The sequence below is a fragment of the Salvelinus fontinalis genome, chromosome 26 (assembly GCF_029448725.1).
Source record: "Salvelinus fontinalis isolate EN_2023a chromosome 26, ASM2944872v1, whole genome shotgun sequence".
In the NCBI taxonomy this organism is placed as follows: domain Eukaryota; kingdom Metazoa; phylum Chordata; class Actinopteri; order Salmoniformes; family Salmonidae; genus Salvelinus; species Salvelinus fontinalis.
In genome coordinates, this window is record NC_074690.1 from 32,472,498 (window position 1) to 32,497,527 (window position 25,030).

The 25,030-nt window shown below is 43.9% G+C and overlaps 2 protein-coding genes, 1 long non-coding RNA gene and 1 pseudogene across 3 annotated transcripts; 1 reads left to right on the top strand and 3 right to left on the bottom strand.

The window, feature by feature from the left end:
- The window catches only part of LOC129824485 (proproteinase E-like), a 28,210-nt pseudogene extending 17,543 nt beyond the window's left edge, over positions 1–10,667 (bottom strand).
- Positions 10,668–11,307: 640 nt separating this feature from the next.
- LOC129824127 (ranBP-type and C3HC4-type zinc finger-containing protein 1-like) lies at positions 11,308–16,542 on the top strand. The gene is made up of 9 exons (XM_055883492.1): positions 11,308–12,345; positions 12,782–12,956; positions 13,089–13,184; positions 13,291–13,432; positions 13,518–13,608; positions 13,707–13,986; positions 14,068–14,186; positions 14,370–14,480; positions 14,583–16,542. The coding sequence occupies exons 1-9, from the start codon at positions 12,088–12,090 to the stop codon at positions 14,625–14,627; spliced, it is 1,317 nt and encodes a 438-aa protein (XP_055739467.1). The 5' UTR covers positions 11,308–12,087; the 3' UTR covers positions 14,628–16,542.
- A 2,266-nt stretch (positions 16,543–18,808) lies between these two features.
- On the bottom strand, positions 18,809–19,822 carry LOC129824130 (uncharacterized). Its single transcript, XR_008754716.1, has 2 exons — positions 19,626–19,822; positions 18,809–19,401 (listed from the first exon to the last, which is right to left on the bottom strand). It is a non-coding gene; the product is annotated as an uncharacterized LOC129824130 (long non-coding RNA).
- Positions 19,823–21,608: 1,786 nt separating this feature from the next.
- Positions 21,609–23,484, bottom strand: LOC129824129 (exosome complex component RRP41-like). Its single transcript, XM_055883494.1, has 3 exons — positions 23,002–23,484; positions 22,343–22,549; positions 21,609–22,090 (listed from the first exon to the last, which is right to left on the bottom strand). The coding sequence occupies exons 1-3, from the start codon at positions 23,170–23,172 to the stop codon at positions 21,731–21,733; spliced, it is 738 nt and encodes a 245-aa protein (XP_055739469.1). The 5' UTR covers positions 23,173–23,484; the 3' UTR covers positions 21,609–21,730.
- Positions 23,485–25,030: the final 1,546 nt, after the last annotated feature.

Genomic DNA, 25,030 nt, shown 5'->3' on the forward strand with positions numbered 1-25,030 from the left:
GTTTAGTACACATCCGGTGGATAGAGAGCTGTTTATTATGTTCAACATAGGAGGGCCAAGCACAGGAAGCAGCTCTTTCAGTAGTTTAGTAGGAATTACATTGACATTTTACATTTAAGTCATTTAGCAGACGCTCTTATCCAGAGCAACTTACAAATTGGTGCATTCACCTTATGATATCCAGTGGAACAACCACTTTACAATAGTGCATCTAACTCTTTTAAGGGGGGGGGGGGGGTTAGAAGGATTACTTTATCCTATCCTAGGTATTCCTTAAAGAGGTGGGGTTTCAGGTGTCTCCGGAAGGTGGTGATTGACTCCGCTGACCTGGCGTCGTGAGGGAGTTTGTTCCACCATTGGGGTGCCAGAGCAGCGAACAGTTTTGACTGGGCTGAGCGGGAACTGTGCTTCCTCAGAGGTAGGGAGGCGAGCAGGCCAGAGGTGGATGAACGCAGTGCCCTTGTTTGGGTGTAGGGCCTGATCAGAGCCTGAAGGTACGGAGGTGCCGTTCCCCTCACAGCTCCGTAGGCAAGCACCATGGTCTTGTAGCGGATGCGAGCTTCAACTGGAAGCCAGTGGAGAGAGCGGAGGAGCGGGGTGACGTGAGAGAACTTGGGAAAGTTGAACACCAGACGGGCTGCGGCGTTCTGGATGAGTTGTAGGGGTTTAATGGCACAGGCAGGGAGCCCAGCCAACAGCGAGTTGCAGTAATCCAGACGGGAGATGACAAGTGCCTGGATTAGGACCTGCGCCGCTTCCTGCGTGAGGCAGGGTCGTACTCTGCGAATGTTGTAGAGCATGAACCTACAGGAACGGGTCACCGCCTTGATGTTAGTTGAGAACGACAGGGTGTTGTCCAGGATCACGCCAAGGTTCTTAGCACTCTGGGAGGAGGACACAATGGAGTTGTCAACCGTGATGGCGAGATCATGGAACGGGCAGTCCTTCCCCGGGAGGAAGGGCAGCTCCGTCTTGCCGAGGTTCAGCTTGAGGTGGTGATCCGTCATCCACACTGATATGTCTGCCAGACATGCAGAGATGCGATTCACCACCTGGTTATCAGAGGGGGGAAAGGAGAAGATTAATTGTGTGTCGTCTGCATAGCAATGATAGGAGAGACCATGTGAGGACATGACAGAGCCAAGTGACTTGGTGTATAGAGAGAATAGGAGAGGGCCTAGAACAGAGCCCTGGGGGACACCAGTGGTGAGAGCACGTGGTGCGGAGACAGATTCTCGCCACGCCACCTGGTAGGAGCGACCTGTCAGGTAGGACGCAATCCAAGCGTGGGCCGCGCCGGATATGCCCAGCTCGGAGTGGGTGGAGAGGAGGATCTGATGGTTCACAGTATCAAAGGCAGCCGATAGGTCTAGAAGGAGGAGAGCAGAGGAGAGAGAGTTAGCTTTAGCAGTGCGAAGCGCCTCCGTGACACAGAGAAGAGCAGTCTCAGTTGAATGACTGGTCTTGAAACCTGACTGATTTGGATCAAGAAGGTCATTCTGAAAATAGGATAGAATAGGATCCAGTATGCAGCTTGAAGGTTTAGAGGCCATGATCATTTTCATCATTGTGTCAAGAGATATAGTACTAAAACACTTAAGTGTCTCTCCCGATCCCAGGCCCTGGCAGAGCTGTGCAGATCCAGGACAGCTAAGCCCTGGAGGAATACGCAGATTCAAAGAGGAGTCTGTAATTTGCTTTCTAATGGTCATGATCTTTTCCTCAAAGAAGTTCATGAATTTATTACTGCTGAAGTGAAAGCCATCCTCTCTTGGGGAATGCTGCTTTTTAGTTAGCTTTGCAACAGTATCAAAAATAAATTTTGGATTGTTCTTATTTTCCTTGATAAAGTTGGAAAAGTAGGATGATCAAGCAGCAGTGAGGGCTCTTCGGTACTGCACGGTACTGTCTTTCCAAGCTAGTCGGAAGACTTCCAGTTTGGTGTGGCGCCATTTCCGTTCCAATTTCCTGGAAGCTTGCTTCAAAGCTCGGGTATTTTCTGTAAACCAGGGAGCTAGTTTCTTATGACAAATGTTTTTTGTTTTTAGGGGTGCAACTGCATCTAGGGTATTGCGCAAGGTTAAATTAAGTTCCTCAGTTAAGTGGTTAACTGATTTTTGTCCTCTGACGTCCTTGGGTAGGCAGAAGGAGTCTGGAAGGGCATCAAGGAATTTTTGTGTTGTCTGAGAATTTATAGCATGACTTTTGATGCTCCTTGGTTGGGGTCTGAGCAGATTATTTGTTGCGATTGCAAACGTAATAAAATGGTGGTCCGATAGTCCAGGATTATGTGAAAAAACATTCAGATCTACAACATTTATTCCATGGGACAAAACTAGGTCCAGAGTATGACTGTGGCAGTGAGTAGGTCCAGAGACATGTTGGACAAAACCCACTGAGTCGATGATGGCTCCGAAAGACTTTTGGAGTGGGTCTGTGGACTTCTCCATATGAATATTAAAATCACCAAAAATTAGAATATGATCTGCTATGACTACAAGGTCTGATAGGAATTCAGGGAACTCAGAGAGGAACACTGTATATGGCCCAGGAGGCCTGTAAACAGTAGCTATAAAAAGTGATTGAGTAGGCTGCATAGATTTCATGACTAGAAGCTCAAAAGACGAAAACGTAATTTCTTTTTTTGTAAATTGAAATTTGCTATCGTAAATGTTAGCAACACCTCCGCCTTTGCGGGATGCACGGGGGATATGGTCACTAGTGTAACCAGGAGGTGAGGCCTCATTTAACACAGTAAATTCATCAGGCTTAAGCCATGTTTCAGTCAGGCCAATCACATCAAGATTATGATCAGTGATTAGTTCATTGACTATGACTGCCTTTGAAGTGAGGGATCTAACATTAAGTAACCCTATTTTGAGATGTGAGGTATCACGATCTCTTTCAATAATGGCAGGAATGGAGGAGGTCTTTATCCTAATAAGATTGCTAAGGCGAACACCGCCATGTTTAGTTTTGCCCAACCTAGGTCGAGGCACAGACACAGTCTCAATGGGTATGGCTGAGCTGACTACACTGACTGTGCTATTGGCAGACTCCACTAAGCTGGCAGGTTGGCTAACAGCCTGCTGCCTGGCCTGCACCCTATTTCATTGTGGGGCTAGAGGAGTTAGAGCCCTATCTATGTTGGTAGATAAGATGAGAGCACCCCTCCAGCTAGGATGGAGTCCGTCACTCCTCAGCAGGTCAGGCTTGGTCCTGTTTGTGGGTGAGTCCCAGAAAGAGGGCCAATTATCTACAAATTCTATCTTTTGGGAGGGGCAGAAAACAGTTTTCAACCAGCAATTGAGTGCTGAGACTCTGCTGTAGAGCTCGTCACTCCCCCTAACTGGGAGGGGGCCAGAGACAATTACTCGATGCCGACACATCTTTCTAGCTGATTTACACGCTGAAGCTATGTTGCACTTGGTGACCTCTGACTGTTTCATCCTAACATCGTTGGTGCCGACGTGGATAACAATATCTCTATACTCTCTACACTCGCCAGATTTAGCTTTAGCCAGCACCATCTTTAGATTAGCCTTAACGTCGGTAGCCCTGCCCCCTGGTAAACAGTGTATGATCGCTGGGTGATTTGTTTTAAGTCTAATACTGCGGGTAATGGAGTCGCCAATGACTAGGGTTTTCAATTTGTCAGAGCTAATAGTTGGAGCCTTCGGCGTCTCAGACCCCGTAGCGGGAGGAGTAGAGACAAGAGAAGACTCAGCCTCAGACTCCGACTCGCTACATAATGGGGAGAAACGGTTGAAAGTTTCTGTCGGCTGAATGAGCGACACCAGTTGAGCATTCCTACAGCATTTCCCTCCAGAAGCCATGAGAAAGTTGTCCGGCTGCGGGGACTGTGCGGGGGGTTTATACTAACGTTACTATCTGTACTTACTGGTGGCACAGACTCTGTTTCTTCCTTTCCTACACTGAAATTACCCTTGCCTAACGATTGCGTCTGAAGCTGGGCTTGTAGCACAGCTATCTTCGCCGTAAGGCGATCGTTCTCCTGTATATTATGAGTACAGCGACTGCAATTAGAAGACATCATGTTAATGTTACTACTTAGCTTCGGCTGTTGAAGGTGCTGACGAACCATGTCCAGATAAAGCGTCCGGAGTGAAAAAGTTGAATGAGGGAAAAAAGTTGCGATGGAAAAACTAAAAATATAAACGGTAATTAAAAAGAAAAAAAACAAAACGTAAAGTTGTCAGCTAGCAAAGTAAAGTTGGCAGCAAAACGCACAGCAACAAAACGCACAGCAACATCCTTCTAAGCCGCGTGCTGCTGCTTGTAAGGGTGGTCACGATGCCTGTACCTGTGTTGTCAGGGTGTAAAATGTTGGTTCCCATTTCCCTTCCCCTGCTGTCTTGGCGGGGGAGGAGGGGCGCCAATACGTTGCTGGAGCGCCCTCGAGACATGCTGAACTGTTTTCCAGTTCCTCTGAGGGGTGGCGGTAAGGCGCATAGTTGCCAAGAACTCCTGAAAAGTCTCTCTGTCTTTGCGCAGTTTTGTAGTATGCTGTATGATGTTGTCAACTCCTGGCCAAAAGGTGGAATCTGGTGTGAAGGGGAGCGCCAAGAATATTTTCTGAGCTGGCGGTGGCAGTTTTAACTGTGTCAGCCAGGGATGGTGGCATGAAGTCCCCACTGAAGCCAAAGCCTATCCGTTGACACGTGCCATGTCCGTCTGGAGCATAGTGAGCAGCCTTGAGACCTCTGTAGCCTCTTTAAGAAGCTTGCCACCAGCCCCTGGGAGGCAAGTGATCAGCAGGGCCGAGTCAGGATTGCAGCATTAAAGCCGCATTTACGAGGATTACCATAATGGAGAGGGTCCGGAAAGAGCTTTGCAGCCATTCATCGCTTACTCTTTCAGTAAGCGGTGGGTGGTCGAACACGGCCCGGAACCGGCGGGTGAACTCGGGGTAGTGATCCCTCGCCGAGTCTGGGCCACTCCACACTGCGTTGGCCCACTCCAGGGCTCAACCCGTCAGACAGGAGACGAGGACGCTCACGCTCTCCTCCCCCGAGGGAGTCGGACGAACGGTAGCCAGGTACAGCTCCAGCTGGAGTAAGAACCCCTGGCACCCAGCCGCCGTTCCATCGTACTCCCTGGGGAGCGCCAGACGCAGAGCACCGGATCCGGACGCCGGATGAGGGGTAGGTGGTGCTGGCGGAAGAGGAGCTGGGGGTGAGGTAGGGAGGCCACTCCTCTCCCATCGGTTCATCCTCTCCATCATCTGGTCCATTGCCGACCCGATACGGTGGAGAATGGCTGTGTGGTGGAGGACTCGCTCCTCCATAGATGGGAGAAGAGGTGCCCGAACATGCAGGGGAGCCACCTTCAGTGGGAGTCGTGACACAACTAAAAGGAAGAGGAAGACTTCTGAAACCCCAAACCCTGGCCTGGTCTGCTCGGTCTGTTTCGCAAGCGTTCCCAGTAGTCTAACAATATTGCACCTTTGGGTTTAAAAACTCTGATAAAACTTAGTGTATGTAAACTTCTGACCCACTGGAATTGTGATACAGGGAATTATAAGTGAAATCATCTGTCTACAAACAATTGTTGGAAAAACTACTTGTGTCATGCACAAAGTAGATGTCCTAACCGACTTGCCAAAACTATAGTTTGTTAACAAGAAATTGGTGGAGTGGTTGAAAAACAAGTTTTAATGACTCCAACCTAAGTGTATGTAAACTTCCGACTTCAACTGTATATATACACCTCTCTCAACGAGTGCAGTGTATGAAGTCAGAACATCTGCTGTCTCAGCCACTGCCTGTCACCAAGGGTGTACCCCAAAGCTCGATCCTAGGCCCCACGCTCTTCTCAATTTACATCAACAACATAGCTCAGGCAGTAGGAAGCTCTCTCATCCATTTACATGCAGATGATACAGTCTTATACTCAACTGGCCACTCGCCGGATTTTGTGTTAAACACTACAACAAAGCTTTCTTAGTGTCCAACAAGCCTTCTCTGCCCTTAAACTTGTTCTGAACACCTCCAAAACAAAGGTCATGTGGTTTGGTAAGAAGAATTCCCCTCTCCCCACAGGTGTGATTACTATCTCTGAGGGTTTAGAGCTTAACCTCATACATGTACTTGAGAGTATGGCTAGATGGTACACTGTCCCTCTCTCAGCACATATCAAAGCTGCAGGCTAAAGATAAATCTAGACTTCGTTTCCTCTATCATCATCGCTCGTCTTTCACCCCAGCTGCCAAACTAACCCTGATTCAGATGACCATCCTACCCATGCTAGATTACGGAGACATCATTTATAGATAGGTAGGTAAGGGTGCTCTCGAATGGCTAGATGTTCTTTACCATTCGGCCATCAGATTTGCCACCAATGCTCCTTATAGGTGTCACGCCCTGACGATAGTTTGCTTTGTATGTTTCTATGTTTTGTTTGGCTTAGGGTGTGATCTGAGTGGGCATTCTATGTTGTATGTCTAGTTTGTCTATTTCTATGTGTTGGCCTGATATGGTTCTCAATCAGAGGCTGGGGTTTGTCGTTGTCTCTGATTGGGAACCATATTTAGGTAGCCTGTTTTGTATTGTGGGTTGTGGGTGATTGTTCCTGTTACTGTGTTCCTGTGTTTTGTGTTGTCACTTTAAGGGACTGTTTCGTCTTCGTTCGTTTATTTGTTATTTTGTTTGTTTCACGTATTCCTATTAAAATGGATACTCACCACGCTGCATCTTGGTCCGACATTTCTTACTCCTCAGACGAGGAGGACGAAGATTTCCGTTACAATAGGACACATCACTGCACTCTATACTCCTCTGTAAACTGGTCATCTCTGTATACCCGTCGCAAGACCCACTAGTTGTATATTATTTATAAAACCCTCTTAGGCCTCACTCCCCCCTATTTGAGATAACTACTTCACCCCTCATCCTCCACATACAACATCCATTCTGCCAGTCACATTCTGTTAAAGGTCCCCAAAGCACACACACCCCTGGTTCTCTTGTCTTTTCAGTTCGCTGCAGCTAGCGATTGGAACGAGCTGCAACAAACACTCTTACTGGACAGTTTTATCTAAATCTCTTCATTCAAAGACTCAATCATAGACACTCTTACTGACAGTTGTGGCTGCTTTGCGTGATGTATTGTTGTCTCTACCTTCTTGCCCTTTGTGCTGTTGTCTGTGCCCAATCATGTTTGTACCCTGTTTTGTGATGCAATCATGTTATGCTGCTGCCATGTTGTGTTGCTACCATGCTGTGTTGTCATGTGTTGCTGCCATGCTATGTTGTCTTAGGTCTCTCTTTATGTAGTGTTGTTTTGTCTCTCTTGTCGTGATGTGTGTTTTGTCCTATATTTTTATTAAGTTTATTTTCATTTTTATTCCCAGACCCCGTCCCCGCAGGAGGCCTTTTGCCTTTTCATAGGTCATCATTGTAAATATGATTTTTTTTCTTAACTGAGTTGCCTAGTTAAATAAAGGTTAAATAAAATAAATACAGTTGAAGTCGGAAGTTTACATACACTTAGGTTAGAGTCATTAAAACTAGTTTTTCAACCACTGCTCAAATGTCTTGATAACAAACTATAGTTTTGGAAAGTCTGTTAGGACATCTACTTTGTGCATGACACAAGTCATTTTTCCAACAATTGTTTACAGACAGATTATTTCACTCATAATTCCCTGTATCACAATTCCAGTGGGTCAGAAGTGTACATAAGCTAAGTTTACTGTGCCTTTAAACAGCTTGGAAAATTCCAGAAAATGATGTCATGGCTTTCGAAGCTTCTGATAGGATAATTGACATTATTTTTGTCAATTGGAAGTGTACCTGTGGATGTATTTCAAGGGCTACCTTCAAACTCAGTGCCTCTTTGCTTGACATCATGGGAAAATCAAAAGAAATCAGCCAAGACCTCAGAAAAAAAATTGTAGACCTCCACAAGTCTGGTTCATCCTTAGGAGCAATTTCCAAATGCCTGAAGGTACCACGTTCATCTGTACAAACAATAGTACTCAAGTATAAACACCATGGGACCACGCAGCTGTCATACCACTCAGGAAGACGACGTGTTCTGTCTCCTAGAGATGAACGTACTTTGTTGTGAAAAGTGCAAATCAATCCCAGAACAACAGCAAAGGACCTTGTGAAGATGCTGGAGGAAACAGGTACAAAAATATCTATATCCACACTAAAATTAGTCCTATATCGACATAACATGAAAGGCCGCTCAGCAAGGAAGGAAGCCACTGCTCAAAAACCTCCATAAAAGAACAGACTACGGTTTGCAACTGCACATTGGGGTCAAAGATTGTACTTTTTGGAGAAATGTCCTCTGGTCTGATGAAATAAAAATAGAACTGTTTGGCAATAATGACCATCGTTATGTTTGGAGGAAAAAGGGAGAGGCTTGTAAGCCGAAGAACACCATCCCAACCATGAAGCAGGGGGTGGCAGCATCATGTTGTGGGGGTGCTTTGCTGCAGGAGGGACTGGTGCACTTCACAAAATAGATGGCATCATGAGGCAGGAAAATGATGTGGATATAATGAAGCAACATCTCAAGACATCAGTCAGGAAGTTAAAGCTTGGTCGCAAATGGGTCTTCCAAGTGGACAATGACCCCAAGCATACTTCCAAAGTTGTGGCAAAATGGCTTAAGGACAACTATTGGAGTGGCCATCACAAAGCCCTGACCTCAATCCTATAGAAAATTTGTGGGCAGAACTGATAAAGCATGTGCGAGCAAGGTGGCCTACAAACCTGACTCAGTTACACCAGCTCTGTCAGGAGGAATTGGCCAAAATTCACCCAACTTATTGTGGGAAGCTTGTGGAAGGCTACCTGAAACGTTTGATCAAGTTAAACAATTTAAAGGCAATGCCACCAAATACTAATTGAGTGTATGTAAAATTCTGACCCACTGGGAATGTGATGAAAGAAATAAAATATGAAATCAATCGTTCTCTCTGCTATTATTCTGACATTTCACATTCTTAAAATAAAGTGGTGATCCTAACTGACCTAAGACATGGAATTTTTACTAGGATTAAATGTCAGGAAATGTGAAAAACTGAGTTTAAATGTATTTGGCTAAGGTGTATGTAAACTTCCGAATTTGACTGTGTATATATATATATATATATATATACTGTACATACATTGTTTTATTATTTATTTTTTACTTTTACTTCACTACATTCCTAAAAGAAAGATGTACTTCTTACTCCATACACTTTCCTTGACACCCAAAAGTACTCGTTACATTTTGAATGCTTAGCAGGACAGGAAAATGGTCCAATTCACGCACTTATCAAGAGAACATCCCTGGTCTACCCTATTACCTCTGATCTGATGGACACACTAAACACAAATGCTTCATTTGTATGTTATGTCTGCATGTTGGAGTGTGCCCCTGGCTATCTATAAATAAATACAAAATAAGAACACTGTGCCATCTGGTTTGTTTAATATAAGCAATTTTAAATTATTTATACTTTTACTTTTGATACTTAAGTATATTTAAAATCAAATACTTTCAGACTCAAGTAGTAGTTACCTGGTTGACTTTCACTTTTACTTGAGTCATTTTCTATCAAGGTATCTTTACTTTTACTCAAGTATGACAATTGGGTACTTTTTCCACCACTGCCAAACAGATTAAATAACACATATTGTATATCTAGCAAGCTAGGTTGCTATGTTACTAGGAAACAGTGAAGATTAACATTAATACAAAAATGTACCATTTTAAATCTCTAAAACTGACGTTGGTTTTACTATTAAAATATTTGCCTAAGCATGCCTGATAGACATGTTCTGGTCACTGTGCAAAAGTTGAGGGTTATGCCATATTTATTTATATTAAGCGAAATATTGTTGTAAATGTAATCTCTATGACTGTTGATGTTATGTTGGCACAGTTCAACTGTTGTTCAAACTACAATAGGAGTAATTTATTTAATTTGTTTGTCTTAGACAATACCGTGGTGCCTGGCTTCTTCCTGGAGTGGATTCTAGACACAAACAGAATTACTTGGTCATGTAGGGGTCCACATTTTGTTTTTTTCCCTAGCTGATTAAAATAATCGAAGCTTGATGAACAGTTCATTATTTTAATCAGCTGTGTAGTGCTAGGGCAAAAACCAAAACGTGCACCCCTTGGGGTACCCAGGACCAAGTTTGGGAAATGCTGGTCTAAGCACAACCCAAAAAAACTTGCCTTATTTAAAAGTGCTGTCTTTAAACCTCCCCCAGCCCATTGACTTTGACAGATCATTCTTGTCAATAGTAGCCCTTTGCGGGGGCTTTTAGTAGACATGTCTTTTCATTGTGTTTTGAGAATCTGCAGAGAGAAGAATGAGGTGGTTCTGTCATTACTGTTGGAGTCTTGATTTTATACCTTTCAGTGTCCCCTGCTGGTTTCTGTCCCACAATCTTGTGCTCCATAATTGCAAGGTGTGCCCGCTCCCTCATGCTTTTGTAGCCAAAATGCTGCCGCCTTCGGGTATTTTTCAGCAGGGCACTGTGGAATGACTCCAGATAACCTGAGTATTACAAAGAGAAAAGGTCAAAAGAGAAGAGGGGTAAATTAAATTGATTACATGGTCTGAAAGGTGCTCTGTGGTCCAACAGAAGTTCTGAGATTGCTGGATGTTGTTCGTTTGAAGTACACAATGCCATCGTCCACGTTTGTGAGCATGCCCCATCTACCTTAGCGGACTTTCTGGTTCATTATGAGCAGACGAATATACAGGAAGTCAAAACTTCCCGATTCTACCAGTGAAATGAAAATGTGCTAGTTCTAGCTTGAGGTTTGGATAATGTTAATGATAAAAATGTAATGTTGTTAATATAGTAATGACTATATGGCGTGGCAGAGCTAGGGTGAAATTCCCCTTTAAGCTTGAAAAGCTGGTGAATGGCAAGTTGAACGGTTGCTTCCTGGGCTTAAGGAGAATCGCCATATTCCATGTGTCCTGTAAAGCCATATTCTGGTCCAGATCGTAGTCAGATATGACTGTACTGCGCAGCAGAGCATGAGCAAATGTCTCAGCTTCACAATGTTAGTGATCAATTTAGTGTTACCCGAGCCCTGCCCGTACCTTAGTTATGGATTAAAAACAGGCCTTACCCACCCCTAACATGAAGTTTAATGTCGGGTAGCAGAATTCTACTTTGCAGCCTGAATGGAGAATATTTTATGTACAAACCAGTCCATGGGGGATATGGGCACAGATAGAACAATGAGACAGATATTTCACCGGATGTATAAATGTGAAGCATCCACTTGGCGTTTCCACTCACGACCAAATATGGTCGTGAGAGGAAGCCCACTGGCCAGCAGTGGGAGAACATGGAACGAGATGGATTTTGACCGACATTCCGCAGATTTTGTCATCGATGAAACAGTTGATCTCATTAGAGTTTTCTGTTCTCAAAACTTGAATATGTTATGAACGGAGTGGACTAAGTTTTGTAGACTTTACCCTTTGCAAAAGCTTTTTAAAATGCCATTGTTTGTTCTGCCCACTATGACTAATTTGTTCCCGTTGGGAACGGCAGGCTGTGGTCCATCTTGTGTATAGCCAGTTGCATAGATTCCATTTGGACGGTAAGATGAAACGACTCAGTATCGCGACCTATCGAACTTTATAGTGAACGCGTTATTATTGTATTAGACTCACTTTAAGTATAATTGATTGTTTTCCTCCTCATGATCAATAATATACTTATTTATCATTGGATATTATTATTATAATACCGAATACAACATTCATTAACGTTGCAACAATTAACACGGTGTGCAAAGCTGTTGTTTTTTTCCCATCTCGATTTCGGATCATGTCTATTAAGACCGGTTTCCATCGGAGGTAAATAAAGGACGAACCAAGCTACTTCCTGTTTTGATATTTTTTGGGGGGGGTTGTTTCGTTTCACTATCGTAGCTAGGAGCGAGACAAGCCAGATAGATAGCTACAATGAAACGCTATCACTTTACTAACAGGTAGGCTGTTAAAAAACAAGACTGATACAAACTAGCGATACCGACATAGGTACCGTTGTGCTTTGGAGGTTCCAACTGTTTTTGTGCTTGTGGAATATGGCACTGAGTTCTGGCGGTTGGGGTAAACCGCCTGTGCCAGCCCCGTCCCAGTCTGTACATGGCGGGCCCGCGCTGGCTAACTGCAATACCGTGTTGATGTCGGTACGGGTGTCGGTTTGCCATTCGGGTATTCGACCGCTTTGCCTCCCTGGAGCTGGCGATGAGGCTCTCCGTCTTCAACTTAGCATGGACCCCAGCAAATCTGGAGAGTTTCGGCTAGCACTGAGGGACATTAGCGGAAGCGGCCGTAGTGTGGTAAGATACACTGCTCTGTAACGTCTAGATCTACTGTATCTCGACACCTGATGTAATGCCATGCAATACATTTCATGCGTTGACATGTGAAATTGCACACGTGTTTGTTGGTTGGAGCAATATCTGTTAACAGAAAATACAGTAGTCACTGAATTGGAATCTTGTTTAATCAAATACTACAGTAATCCTATTGGTTGGAAACGATGTATTGTGATGATTACAGTTTACTTATCTGTCCTTTGTGTTTGTCTGTACAAGGGAAGACAAAATGTTCTTTATGGAAGATTATTCCAGCATGTAAACAACTAAACATCAAAGTTAGCACATTGCCACTGGGGTTACAGTTTGTCCCTCTAAGGTGAAGTTGGTCCATATCCATGAAGTCCACAAAGATAAGAGATCTAAGCAAATTATTCTCTTTATTTCTTTCTCCCAGTTCATTGCCGAGTTTGACCTGCGCTCTGTGCAGTATGAGGTCAAGTCCCCATGCCTTCACGAGATGCGCTTGGCCACGCCCCCTCATGACTGTATCCGCTTCAACTTCCGCTGTGACCTGGAGGCTGAGCAGTGGGCCACTGTGGTGATGTCATCACTAAGAGAGGCACACAGAGGTCAGAGGGCATGGCAGTCTTTTTCCTCTTGTTTGCTTGCTTAGATGCATTCATGTCGTTGTGTATTAGGAGTGTCTTCCTAGTATACCATACTATGGCTAGCACAATTGACCACTCTCTCCCTCACTGTAGTTGCTGTAAATAGTTCCCCACATCCTATGGATGACCGACAGCAGCACGCAGCAGAAGCTCTAGAACAGTGCAGCACAGCCTCCTTACCACTCACTGGTGAGTACCCTCACCACACGATTCTCCCACTCTCTTCCTACCACATTTGCAAGACTACATAGGGTACATTTTTCTGTGTGTGAGTGAACATGTTCTCTCTCTGAAGAGGAGCTGTGCTTGGAGCTTGCCCGGGCGATCGAGGCAGGTGACAGCCAGGGTGCTGCTCAGCACGCGTCTGCTCTAGCTCGTCAGAAGGCAGTGCTCACTATCCAACTGTCTGAGAAGAGTTACGCCAAAGGAGAGATAAGGTGAGAAGTAACAGGCAGTAGCTTGGGAGTAGTACAAAAGAACATGGATAATGTGTGCTAATAAAGTTTCATGTCTCTATTGCAGTTTGTCTGTGGCAGTGGAAGACATCTCCTCTTCCTGTTGCGTCACAGTGAAAGTCTTTCCCCACATGACTGTCGCAGCACTCAAGCAGCAGGTCAGATACATTTCTGTCTCTGTTAGCTAGAATATTTGGGCTACATTCGGCAAATGAAACTGTCCACAAATCTCTCCTCTGTCATTGCTCTCTCTCAGGTGTTTTTGGAGTATGGCTTTCACCCTCGCGTGCAGCGCTGGGTGATTGGACAATGCCTTTGCACAGAGCCTAGGACCCTGGCCTCGTATGGGGTCCAGAGGGATGGGGATACGGCCTACCTTTACTTGGTCTCAGCCCGCCACGCCCGCCTCACCCGCCAGCTATTCCAGCAGGACCAGGAGGGTGCCCAACTCACCCCACCCCCCAGCAACGGGCCTCTGTCCCAGGACTGGAGGGGCTACAGCACCCTGCCCTCCAGGCTCAGCCACAACACCCAGGGTAAGTTTACCTCTTGGCATGCACTTACACACATGTGCACACATGACTGAACTCCTTTTTCATTGTTGTGATTGGCTGTAGGGAGCACCGGAAGTGGGGCCGAGAGGTTGGGTACGAGCGAGATCCGAGACACCCTCAACCTGGAGACGCTGCATCTTATCGATAAACCTGATAAGCCCAGCAAAGCCAGTAAAACACAGGTCAACCCCGATGTTTAAATTTGTCATTGACTGTTTTTACGCAAGATGATCGAGTTGAGCACCTACTCTTCCTTTACTTGATAGTTCCATGTAGCTAGTGTACTGCTGAACATCACTGGTTGTGATACACTAATAGAAAGTTCCTACTCTCACACACATCCTCTCTGTCCTTCTGATCTGCAGACCGAATGGGCGTGTCCCTCCTGCACCTTCATCAACAAGCCTACCCGACCAGGCTGTGAGATCTGCAGTACAGCCAGACCTGACTCACGCAAGCACAGCCGCATACAACAGGTACTGTATCTATGGCATGCCTACAGACAGATGGCACACATCACTGTTATTCTCCCTTTAGTAAACTATAGTATTTTCTTTATTCTCATCTGTGTGATAAAGGAGAAAGGAAGAAGAGAGGAGCAGATCAGTGCATTGAGCAGTTAACTGCCTCAACTGTAACTTATACGATAACCTGGAAGACTGATCACTCACACACCAACTTAGAGCTACAAACCCACCACCACTACTGACATACTATGATGACACCTCTGGACGCTGCAGCACAAACATTGAACTCCACTTGCTGAGGCTCATAAAAGGAACTACCTGTATAGTCAATGAGCTGGCTTTTGACTCTGTGGACATGAGTCAGCATCTTTTGCCTTGTGGCAGACTTTACCATTTATTTATTTTACATAAGGGATGGGGGGGTGGACTAGTCCAATATTTATTTTAGAGGGGTGGGTGGTGCTTCTCTCATCCCTCTACCTGATATATCTCAGATGAGATATAATTGTATATTTTGAAGTTGGCCAACTGTGAAAGTCGATACTTTGAAAGCTGAAAAAAGCTGTTTTTAAAACCCGGGCCTGTATTTAAACAGTCTCAGAGTAGGAGTGCTGGCTGTCCCAACCCCCCCAAAAAATATTGGTCGACCGAAAGTAGTCTGTTCTTTCGACCAATCGATTGGTCAAAAATGTTTTTTTCTCATATATAGACACACCCTATGTGTTTTAATAAAATCAACTATATTCACTATATATATATTCATATATTCACATGTCTGCTGCTTTTAATGGCGCTGCCAGGTAGCCTTGGTCTACTTCTATGCGTAATCGGGTGCATATCTTTACTCAACATTTGAGTGCTCCAAACAAAAAAGACTGAGTAAATTGACAACTAAAAAATGGAATGAAATAAACCTAAACTTGTTTCTCACAAGTGTAGTATATGTTGTGCACTCCGCAAACAGTGTCCACTTCGACAATGAGAACGGTAAGACTAATAATACTGAATGCATTCACAGAAACTACCGTAAATAAATTAACAGTAAATGTACTACTGGTGATACGGGTGTGCCATCCTCGCGGCCTCCAATGGATTTGTACACTGAGACAGGCGCGAATCAGACAGGTCTCACGTGCCATAAAAAATACATAAAATCAAATCTTCATTGTCACATACACATGGTTAGCAGATGATACACATGGTTAATGCGAGTGTAGCGAAATGCTTGTGCTTCTAGTTCTGACAATGCAGTAATAACCAACGAGTAATCGAACCTAACCATTTCTGCTCAATTTGACTGCTCGACTAAAATCTTGGTCGACCAGTTGACTAAATGGGGTGAGCCCTACTAGGATCAGATTAGATCATAATTAAATAAACATGGGGGACCTGATCCTAGATCAGCAATCCTACTCTGAGACAATGAGGGGATTCGATTAATGCCCCAGGTGAACCGGGTAAGAGTTGATTGCGTTCCAGTTGGAACCGAGCGTGAGCCAGGTGCCCTGCTTTTAACGGTGAAGTCAGCTCAAAGCAACCATGATGTAGGTTAAGCAGGTGGGGTAATGAGTAGGATTCTGTGTTTTCACATGCAAACATGATTACGTGGATAAAAACACTGACAAGGAAAACTAGTTAAATTCGAACAGGTTTTTTATGTAAAAGATGTTTCTGAATGATGCCTTGTTGACATGACCGAGCGGCGCAGATTGCTGTTTGATTTGAGATTGGCGCTTCTCTCTCACCGCTTTTGCCCGTTCATGGTTCAGCTTAATCAGGCACCCTCAGTGTGAATACAGGCCCAGGTCTGGTCTGTCATTGGTTGGTGCCATATTGTTTTATAGGAGGGCAATTGCTTGCTAGGAGGCTGTGGAAGTGACAGGGTTTTAAAAGTGCTTTTATTTTTATAACATTGTATTTAGTGTTTTAACAGAATGTTTGGCAATGTTGACGCGTAATGCGTTTCACCTACTTGCCAATAAGTTTCTGTCTGAACTGTGATAGTGACAATGTTTTGTCAGGAACATGACTGTATAAAATGGTGTTAACTGAATAAACATAAGTTAATCAAGTTTGAATTAAGTTATTTCAGCATTTATAAATTAGTGTTCAAGTACTTTTTTTTAACATTTGAAAGTAAAGACAATTCTTAGTTCATACAGTAGATGCAATTATGGATGTTTTTACTTACCATGAGGTTGGCAGTAGGATGTTGCTACCTCCTTAACATTCTATTTTGTCCCTTCCAATGTCAGTGGAACTGTTGTTCAGTTTGATCAATTAGCAGAATATTCACTAACATAACCAAGAAACATCCAATACAGTTTTAGTTATGTATTTGGGTATGATAAACCATCCCATGCACACAAGCCTGAACCCAATACAATTCTGCCACACATGTCATTTATAAAAATAAAATACTTTAACATCTGATCCACAGATTTATTTTTTAAGAATCTTGTAAGAGTCTGCTGACTTCAACAGGCTTCAAGCATCCTTTTAAAGAGGCATTTTCTCAGCCATCTGCACTACAGGTATGATTGAAGAATGAAGGAAGTATTAATCATGGGCTTTGCTACACAGAAAGCAGCAGTTGACTACTCTGTTGTCAACACATTGATTAACCAGTAGATCTGTATCAATATCTTTGAAAATACCATAGAAGTATCATTAGCTTTTACAACAATTCAATCTGTTTTCTTTTATCATACTTTGGACCAGTGTGAGAGTATCGCTCCACTAGCCTACCTATTGTTCCTGCAGATAATAGCCAAAAAGTCTACCAGTGTGCAACTGATGAGTCAATCACTTTAACATCACTGTCTGGCAAGTCCTGATGGACTTCATATCAAAAATACAAATGAGAACATTAGTTTACTTGTCCCAATGTGATATCATAGACATAACTACATTGTATGATTTATGAATGTAAAGAATATGAGATCGCCTTTATTCAGTCAGTTCCACACCATTTATAAACTAGTAAAGCTTGCTGTTCGTCAATCAAATCAGAGTAAGCCTTTGTACCAGCACTTCGTGGCTGTATATGAATTGCAAAGGAAAATAAATTAACGTGCCAGAAAACAATAGGCTAAATGGATTTCAGCTCATCATGACGACATTATATGGGACGTGCAAATTGACTCACAGACGATGAAGCATCATGCTCTCACCCTTTGTGTAAAGAAATTTGACTGCAACCACAGCGTACACAACACACACCCACAGGTACGGAGAGGTGGGACAGACAGACTGTCAAACCAGCAGTGTTTCCCTGTCATCGCTCATTTTATGATTGACAGGCACCTGTCCTATCAAGATCGCTAGAAGATGCATATCGTTCATTCTAGTGGGAGGGCTCGGCTGCCTATTTTACTGATATACGAATTGAAAAAGTAGCCTAGTTAATTTAAGTGGAAAAAGTACCCGGCTTAAAATGAGTGTGTAACCGGCTCTATAGCCGACAGCCGGCGCTAGTGGGAAAACAGGTTGTGTTTTCTTTGAGTGTGTGTATTTGAGAGGGAGAGAAAGAGAGGGATGTGAGGGGTTGTGTGTGTTGTGTGGCAGGGCCTGCTGTGTAGATGACAATAGCAGTGAGGACCACAGTTTCAGTCTCAGACACAGGGAAGTGTTACATAGCCATCTGCTGAGAGAGGATGGGGAGGGTGTACAGAGCTACCCCTGTCATATGACTGATCACTACTGGAGTCAGTATAAACAGGATCCCTGGGCTGATGGGAGGACAGACGAGGAGAAAGTAAATTCCAACCATCCCCTCTTGGCCAGGTCTCCCTTCGGATAAAGGTAATCTGACCTCAATTGGACTACCTGGTTAAATAACGGTTAAATAAAACTAGAATCCCCAAGGTCCCAGAGGTCGTAGGACACACGCAGCAGCATGACGACAGCCAGCTGGCCGAAGGCGGGCATGTAGTAACCACTGGAGGCAAAGCGAGAGAGTGGAGGGCATGAGAAGTAGAACTGGTGCAGACGCTCCAGGAGGTTGTTCAGCTTCCGGTATATCCCCTCCAGGAGCCTGAGGATGAGGGACACACACATGTTTATTTGCATGGAATTTTAAGAGTGAAAATGTCCCCATAGAAATTACAAAAATGTTAATGTTTTCTGATCATCTGAATTGAAGCTTGGACATCAGTAGTTGACCTGCCGATGGTGGTGGTGTTGGTCTTGTACTGTCTGAAGGTGTTGATGCCCCTGACGGTGGTAGCCTGTTATGAGAATCATGTTCTTGATGTTCATAAACCAATTCAATTAAACTACTCAGTCTGCTATATCAGGATTTGTAGGATACTGATAGAAATGAAAACAGAGGCCAGTCTACAATAGTCATGAATGTTTATTTACGAGAGCTCTGCTAATCATTTCCTGTACATTGGTCTATATACCTCACATTTTGTCATAAATGTCCCTCCTCTCCGAGACAATGACAATATAGTTTACAAGTCTTCTCCTTCTCATACATTGTCTGCCACCTGTTATACAATCTACTACAAGCCCAAGGTCTCTCCCCTCCCTGGGTGAGGACAGAATGTCCTGTAAGGAACACAGTAGTATAGTTTGTCTGTGGATAGCTCCTCTTATCATTTGTTTCACACTTGCACCCTGCCTACGTACCAAAAAGGAACAAAAAGTCCCCGTTCCAATTCTGACCAAAACCACACACATCAGATTTATAGTTGTATGATAAATAAATGTCATACAATCATACAATGACAGGGTAGAATTCTGTTAGTTATAGTTCTACGTTAAATGTATACATCATTTAGTCATTATTCATAAGATTCATAACACAGCCTCTATGTGGTATCTAAGGAATGGGCCGTGGTTCCCCCAGGGCCGCCCGCTGGCCTGCTTCAACAGCATCATGGTCTGGGCCGCGTAGCTGTAGCCCAACGTCATTCCTCTGGAGCTGGATGGAGAGAGGGCAGTCAGCATGACAGCCAGATAATTAAACATGTTATTACTGGCTCGTCCTTACCTGACACAAATACAGAGGAAGGGGCAAGCTGAAATGTTTGTGGTGTGCTATTATTAGACCTCTGAAAACATTTTTAAAAATAGAAGTACCTTCTGCAAGTATATCAAATTAATTACTTACTGAAGTAACTACTGGCATTTGGACTTCCTCCTTACCTTTCCCTGGATGGTACACAGGTATACCATATTCTGGCAGAAGGCTTAGAAGAGGTTGGCCAGGTCCAGGTTTGGCAGCTGGCCATTGAGCCCCTCCAGCACCAGGTGCAGACTGGTGATGATGTCACTGCTCTGCTCCAGAGACAGTGCTGCCTGGATGGAGCCACCTCTCCCCTGCAGCGGAGACCAGTCACCACCTGGGGGACCCAGAGTGAGGCACAGTGTTGGCAGGTTTGGGGTTGATGGTATAGAGACATTGAGAATAAATACAGAGTCCATAATGGTGTCTCTACGACTGGTGCATTTCAGGGTTACATCATTACAGAGATGCAGGTACTGACCAGTGGTGTTGGTATCCCTCGAGCCAGGCCTGCATGCCAATCAGTTCATGTTCATTCACCAGAAAGATATCCTTAGCCCAGTGGATCTGACCTGAGAAGAGACCGAATCATTGACTGATTAATTAAAGAAAGAAGGTAGGGGTGTATGCTTGTGTGGTGCTTCTCCAATGGTCTGTGTAAGTAGTATGCTTACTCCTGAAATACTGGGCAAGGCCCAGCCTGGTCGTTGTTGTTTCCCTCACTACAGGGGGCGCTCAGCACCAGGGCTTCAGTATGAGGGGCTCTGGGGGCCCGCAGGATCCCATAAATGTTAGTGCCATGCACCATCTGACCGAGACTGACAGACAAACAGAGAAAAGGATGAGTGAGAGAAAGAAGAAATTAAAGCCTGAGAGGAAGGAATGCATCTGTGTGAAAGTGTGTGCACACTGTGATCAAATTAAATGCATGTTTAGACATCTTTGTCTTAGCACACACTCGCATATCTCTCTTTGTTTTCATCGGGGAAGGGAAGTTTGCAGGTGAAGCTCTGAGTAAACACTTCCAGCCTTTGAGACTGCATAGTGTACACCAGCCAATCCACCGGCATCTCACTACAGAGGAGAGGAAGAGAAACGCAGAAGGAATATTATGGGAGAGGACAGGGGGATTATATCATTCTTACAGCTGGAATTGTGATAGGTAAATTAAGCACTGAATGTCAAAGTTGGGGTTAGTGATAGGAAGGGCAGATCATTTTTCCTGACCTTAGTGATAGGCAATAGGAAGAAGGCTTATCAGGCTGACTCGCCCTACTTTTATAGGGGAACCATTTAAATGATACCCCACAAAGTGGATTGGGTAACCTTACATCAAAAGGATGCCCAGTTACATTCCATTCCCCAACGGATTCTCCCTCGGGATTCTACCACGACTCACCAAATTGGTGCATTGGAACAGGTGAGAAGGTCGGTCAGGGCTCGCCTTTGGTTTGGGTCAGACAGCAGTCCCATATTGTTGCCTTGTACCACTCACACTGGCTCAGTTGGACCCTAGGAAACTAAGACTCACACAATAATATAGCGTTAGCGCTCAACATCGTTAACCTAGCTAGCGTACCTGCTAACCCAATATTGATTGGGAAGATGTGTTAGCTGGCGTCATAGAACCAGGTACGTTGCACACGCAAATACCGAAACGGTGTTTATTTTCAACCAAACAATGTCTTAATACCTTTACAAATGTCTAGTTATAAGCCAGAGCCTACCTCTCGGGTACAGTAAGTGTAACACCCAAGATGACAGGTGCAGCTAGGCCATACTGCGCTACATGTTTTTCCTCGTTTCTTATGGTACTATTGTGTGACGGACCAACTCAACTATCGCTTTAGCAAAAAAACACTTCACATTTTGTTCAGTATACATAAACATAGATTACTGTATTGTCATTTATGACTGGCTCTCCCTATTGGTTTGGAAGATGACCTTAACAAAGTTTCACAGAAATCTATTACAAAAACACCCGGTTCAGGTGATGTTACAAATCAGTAGTTTTATTTTTGCTGACTGATTTATCTGATGTAGACCCTTATCTATGGCTCTCTGTCAACCAATCATCTCAGTCAAGTTTATGGATCATTCAAAACACAGACAGAACACATCAATGGGTTTAGATTTCATTTTTTATAAAGCATTTCATACAAAAGCATAACACGATTGTACAATAAAAAAGGTTTACTCCATCTGCTCCTCTACCTCCCCTGCCTTTCACGCAGACCAATCTACATCACTCTCCAGTCAGAGCAGACACCTCCTGTAGATGCTGCCTTACAACCTCGTCCAACACTTTGCTGACGCCCTTACAGGCCGTCATTGCCGCCTCCATCAGTGTCTCTAGGTGGTCCTGGTGGAGTCGGGCGTCCATCTGTAGCAGGGCGATGTGCCCGCCACGGGGCAACAATGCCAGGGCCAGTGATGTGCCCCCTCCACTCTCTTCAGCATGGCACAGGTCTGCCAATGGGGTCTCATCCACAAAGCCTGCAGTGCAGGCGCACACATAGTCACGCATGGGGATGCCCGCATCGACTACTGCCAGAGTGGCGGCGTTCACACATGCGCTGTAGTTCCCTCCATCTGACTGCAAGATCTGAGAGGGAAGAGGGAGTGTGAAATGTTTCAATTCAAGTCAGGATGTTTTTTTAACCCCATGTTTCAGGGTTCAAATTGATGAAGAAATCTCGATACCCGAGAACATGAAACGAACCAAACAAAACTTAAAATTGGTTCCAAATCCCAAAGACAGGATATACAACCACTTTAATTTCACCATTTTATGAATAGCATCAGACTCCACCACAACCCATTTCATAGTTCATTCATATCTGAAATAGTGTGGTACCTTGACATAAATGTCTATTTGAGAGCGTGGGTACAGATTAGTCAACACTGCTGCCTCGAAAGTCTGCTTGAGGTGAAGGCTCATCTCTGTGGACTTGCGATCCCCGTGGGGTCTTCTCTTCCTCTCCGCTGTACTGAAGGTAGCCATGCTGTATTGGCAGTTGATGACAGCACGGTCATGGAGGGTCTTGCTGCGGGAGCCTCGCACCTGGAGAACAGAGTACATTTGATTTTAAATGCACCCCTCTCTTACCCCTAACTGCAGTCTCACTGATTCTTCAGGTATTGCGCCAACTGTTCCTTCTCAATCACTGTATTGGTGGCAGCAGTGATATATACCCTCACGTTCTCTTGGGCCATAGATGGGAAAGTGTAGTCTCCCTGCGTATACTACCACATTTGCAAAGATGTCTGGACCTGCCAGGTGGCTAGTTTAGCTCTCTAGACTAAAACAAGGGAACAAGGGGGCTGAACACATTTACGTTGGCTATGTTGGAAAAATTACAATTTGGATAAACAAACTGATCTGAAATGCTAGCCGAGCTGAATAAATTTCCATAGCTAATTCATCTCAGTTGTATATTAGCTAGCGTGTTGTTATCTATGTAACGTTAGCTAACTGGGTATCTTGCTAACACGCTATTTTAGCAAGAAACTTACTTCATGAGGACCATACACAACTGCCAACGCTTTGGTATTTCCCTGTTCTATGTACGCAGACCCGTCAGCTTGGGCAAATACACCCATACGAGCTTGTACTTTCCGCAGTTCAGCAGGTTTTCTTCCATCAAGACGATATCCTTGATCTGACAATAATTCCAAGCCTGCCATATTTTAACGTTTGAACTGGCGATAGAAAACTACGCACGTGTGTTATACACTACATTACCCACACGCCCACTGGAGTAGATACGGTGGCTTTAGGCAACCAAAATAGTGATGTACACTTCGCGAACGATTCATTATTTTTCAATGACTTGATTTTTCGTTTTTCTGAGTCACTCGTTCATTTCAGTCGTTCGTTTGACCCACTAGTGCTGGTTGCAATGAGACAAACAGCAGGATTAATACACGCTCCTACGGCTCAGCGACCCCAGAGATATGCTCCAACTACTAACTGTCTGTCATATGAGCGCAGTAAAATAGATCATGAAATAAGCATAGAGAAGAACAATGCATGTTTAGAACTGATAATTATTCACATAATGCAAGAATGAGTGCAATTAATTGATTATTGAATGTTATGGACACAGCTTTGTAGAACCAAAACATACACAGCCTCTGCTCAAATTACTCGAACTCGAGAAGGAATCGTTTGGGACTGTGCTCATCACCCTCACAGCAAGCAATGCATTCCGCCAAGAGTTGTTCACAATATAGTATTGTTGCGCCACAACTAGATCTCGTTTCAAATGTATCTATAAATAATATGATTTGTATGCCTAGCAGTCAACAAATGTACATTGTTTAAAGCACACGTTTACAAGTCTTGTCACAAATGATAGCTCCAATATACCCCCTATGGTCATCGACTCGAGTTTTCAGTTCATCTTTCGCTGGTTGGGGGTCCTACGTGCTCTGGGTATTACTGATTCAAAGGAACGAAATGAGTCGAAAGATTCGTTCTTCTGACCAAACGAGTCGAAAAGATCCAAGTCAGTAATAAGAGCCGAACTTCCCATCACTAACCTATAAGTAAACCAAATATGGTGTGGCGACCTTACCAATACATTTAAAGTAGTGATGAACTTTAAAAAAAAACAAATCTCTGATGTAAATTGCATGGAAATATAACCAGTTTCCATTCACTCTTTTGCGAGCATGCGCGTGCTTTCTCATTTGTCGTATCACCACAAGCTCGCACTCATACGTATCGCTTGAGTCCAACAAAATGGAATAAGGTTGTGGATAAAGTAATACACCATTTAATGTGTACCACATCTAAAGACCTGCATCACTGTATAGAGCGCTTTGCTATTTACAAAATGACCTTTTTGTGTGCCTTTGTGTTTATCCATGGCCCTCTAGCCGAATTTGTACTTGTAGCCTTTTCCTGCAGTCAAAATACCCAGTGTCCTCATGGGTGTAATATTATTTCCACTTATTAATAAACACCATGTACAACATTTTTTTACAGAAAATTGTGTTTGTTATAATTCGTATGTGCTGTATATAAAGTGTAATATTTGGATGCAAACTCAAATTGGAATACATTTGAACTCTGTATCTGATATGGTAGTGTCTCCTTTTTTTAAGCCCATAACCATGTGTGTGACGTATATATTTTTGTTTCAAAGTAGATTTGTTTAAGACCAAGAAACACTGTGTGACGCTGATTTAGCCCACCGCAGTAAAAGGTTTTAAGGAGCCTACCCTTCGTTAATAGTTAAGGTCCAAGGACCTTATTTTCAGAAGTAGACTGGCTATGGCAGCCAAAACAGCCAAATACTCCATCTAAACCAATTTGTAAGTCTGCTAAATGACTTAAATGTAAACGTGAATAGACTCTCAATTGCAATGTGGTTCTAAAACGTAAAGCCTTTAACTTTCATATCACATCAAACTAATTTTACAAACGCGAAATACACACTTACTGTACACTGTTTTACCCGGCTTTATCACAGTTGCCGCAGACAATATTTTTCCTCAGAGACAACACGTTTCTGACGGCCTTCTGTTACATACAGGT

What these genes read in the sequence shown, in the direction of transcription:
- LOC129824129 (XM_055883494.1), bottom strand. Translation starts at nt 23,172, where the DNA reads ATGGCAGGCTTGGAATTATTGTCAGATCAAGGATATCGTCTTGATGGA. An exon ending in TTGTGTATGGTCCTCATGAA is followed by an intron (nt 22,550 to 23,001) that starts GTAAGTTTCTTG and finishes TCTGTTCTCCAG; the next exon opens with GTGCGAGGCTCCCGCAGCAA. An exon ending in AAATAGACATTTATGTCAAG is followed by an intron (nt 22,091 to 22,342) that starts GTACCACACTAT and finishes CTTCCCTCTCAG; the next exon opens with ATCTTGCAGTCAGATGGAGG.
- LOC129824127 (XM_055883492.1), top strand. Translation starts at nt 12,088, where the DNA reads ATGGCACTGAGTTCTGGCGGTTGGGGTAAACCGCCTGTGCCAGCCCCG. An exon ending in AGCCTCCTTACCACTCACTG is followed by an intron (nt 13,185 to 13,290) that starts GTGAGTACCCTC and finishes CTCTCTCTGAAG; the next exon opens with AGGAGCTGTGCTTGGAGCTT. An exon ending in GCAAAGCCAGTAAAACACAG is followed by an intron (nt 14,187 to 14,369) that starts GTCAACCCCGAT and finishes TCTGATCTGCAG; the next exon opens with ACCGAATGGGCGTGTCCCTC.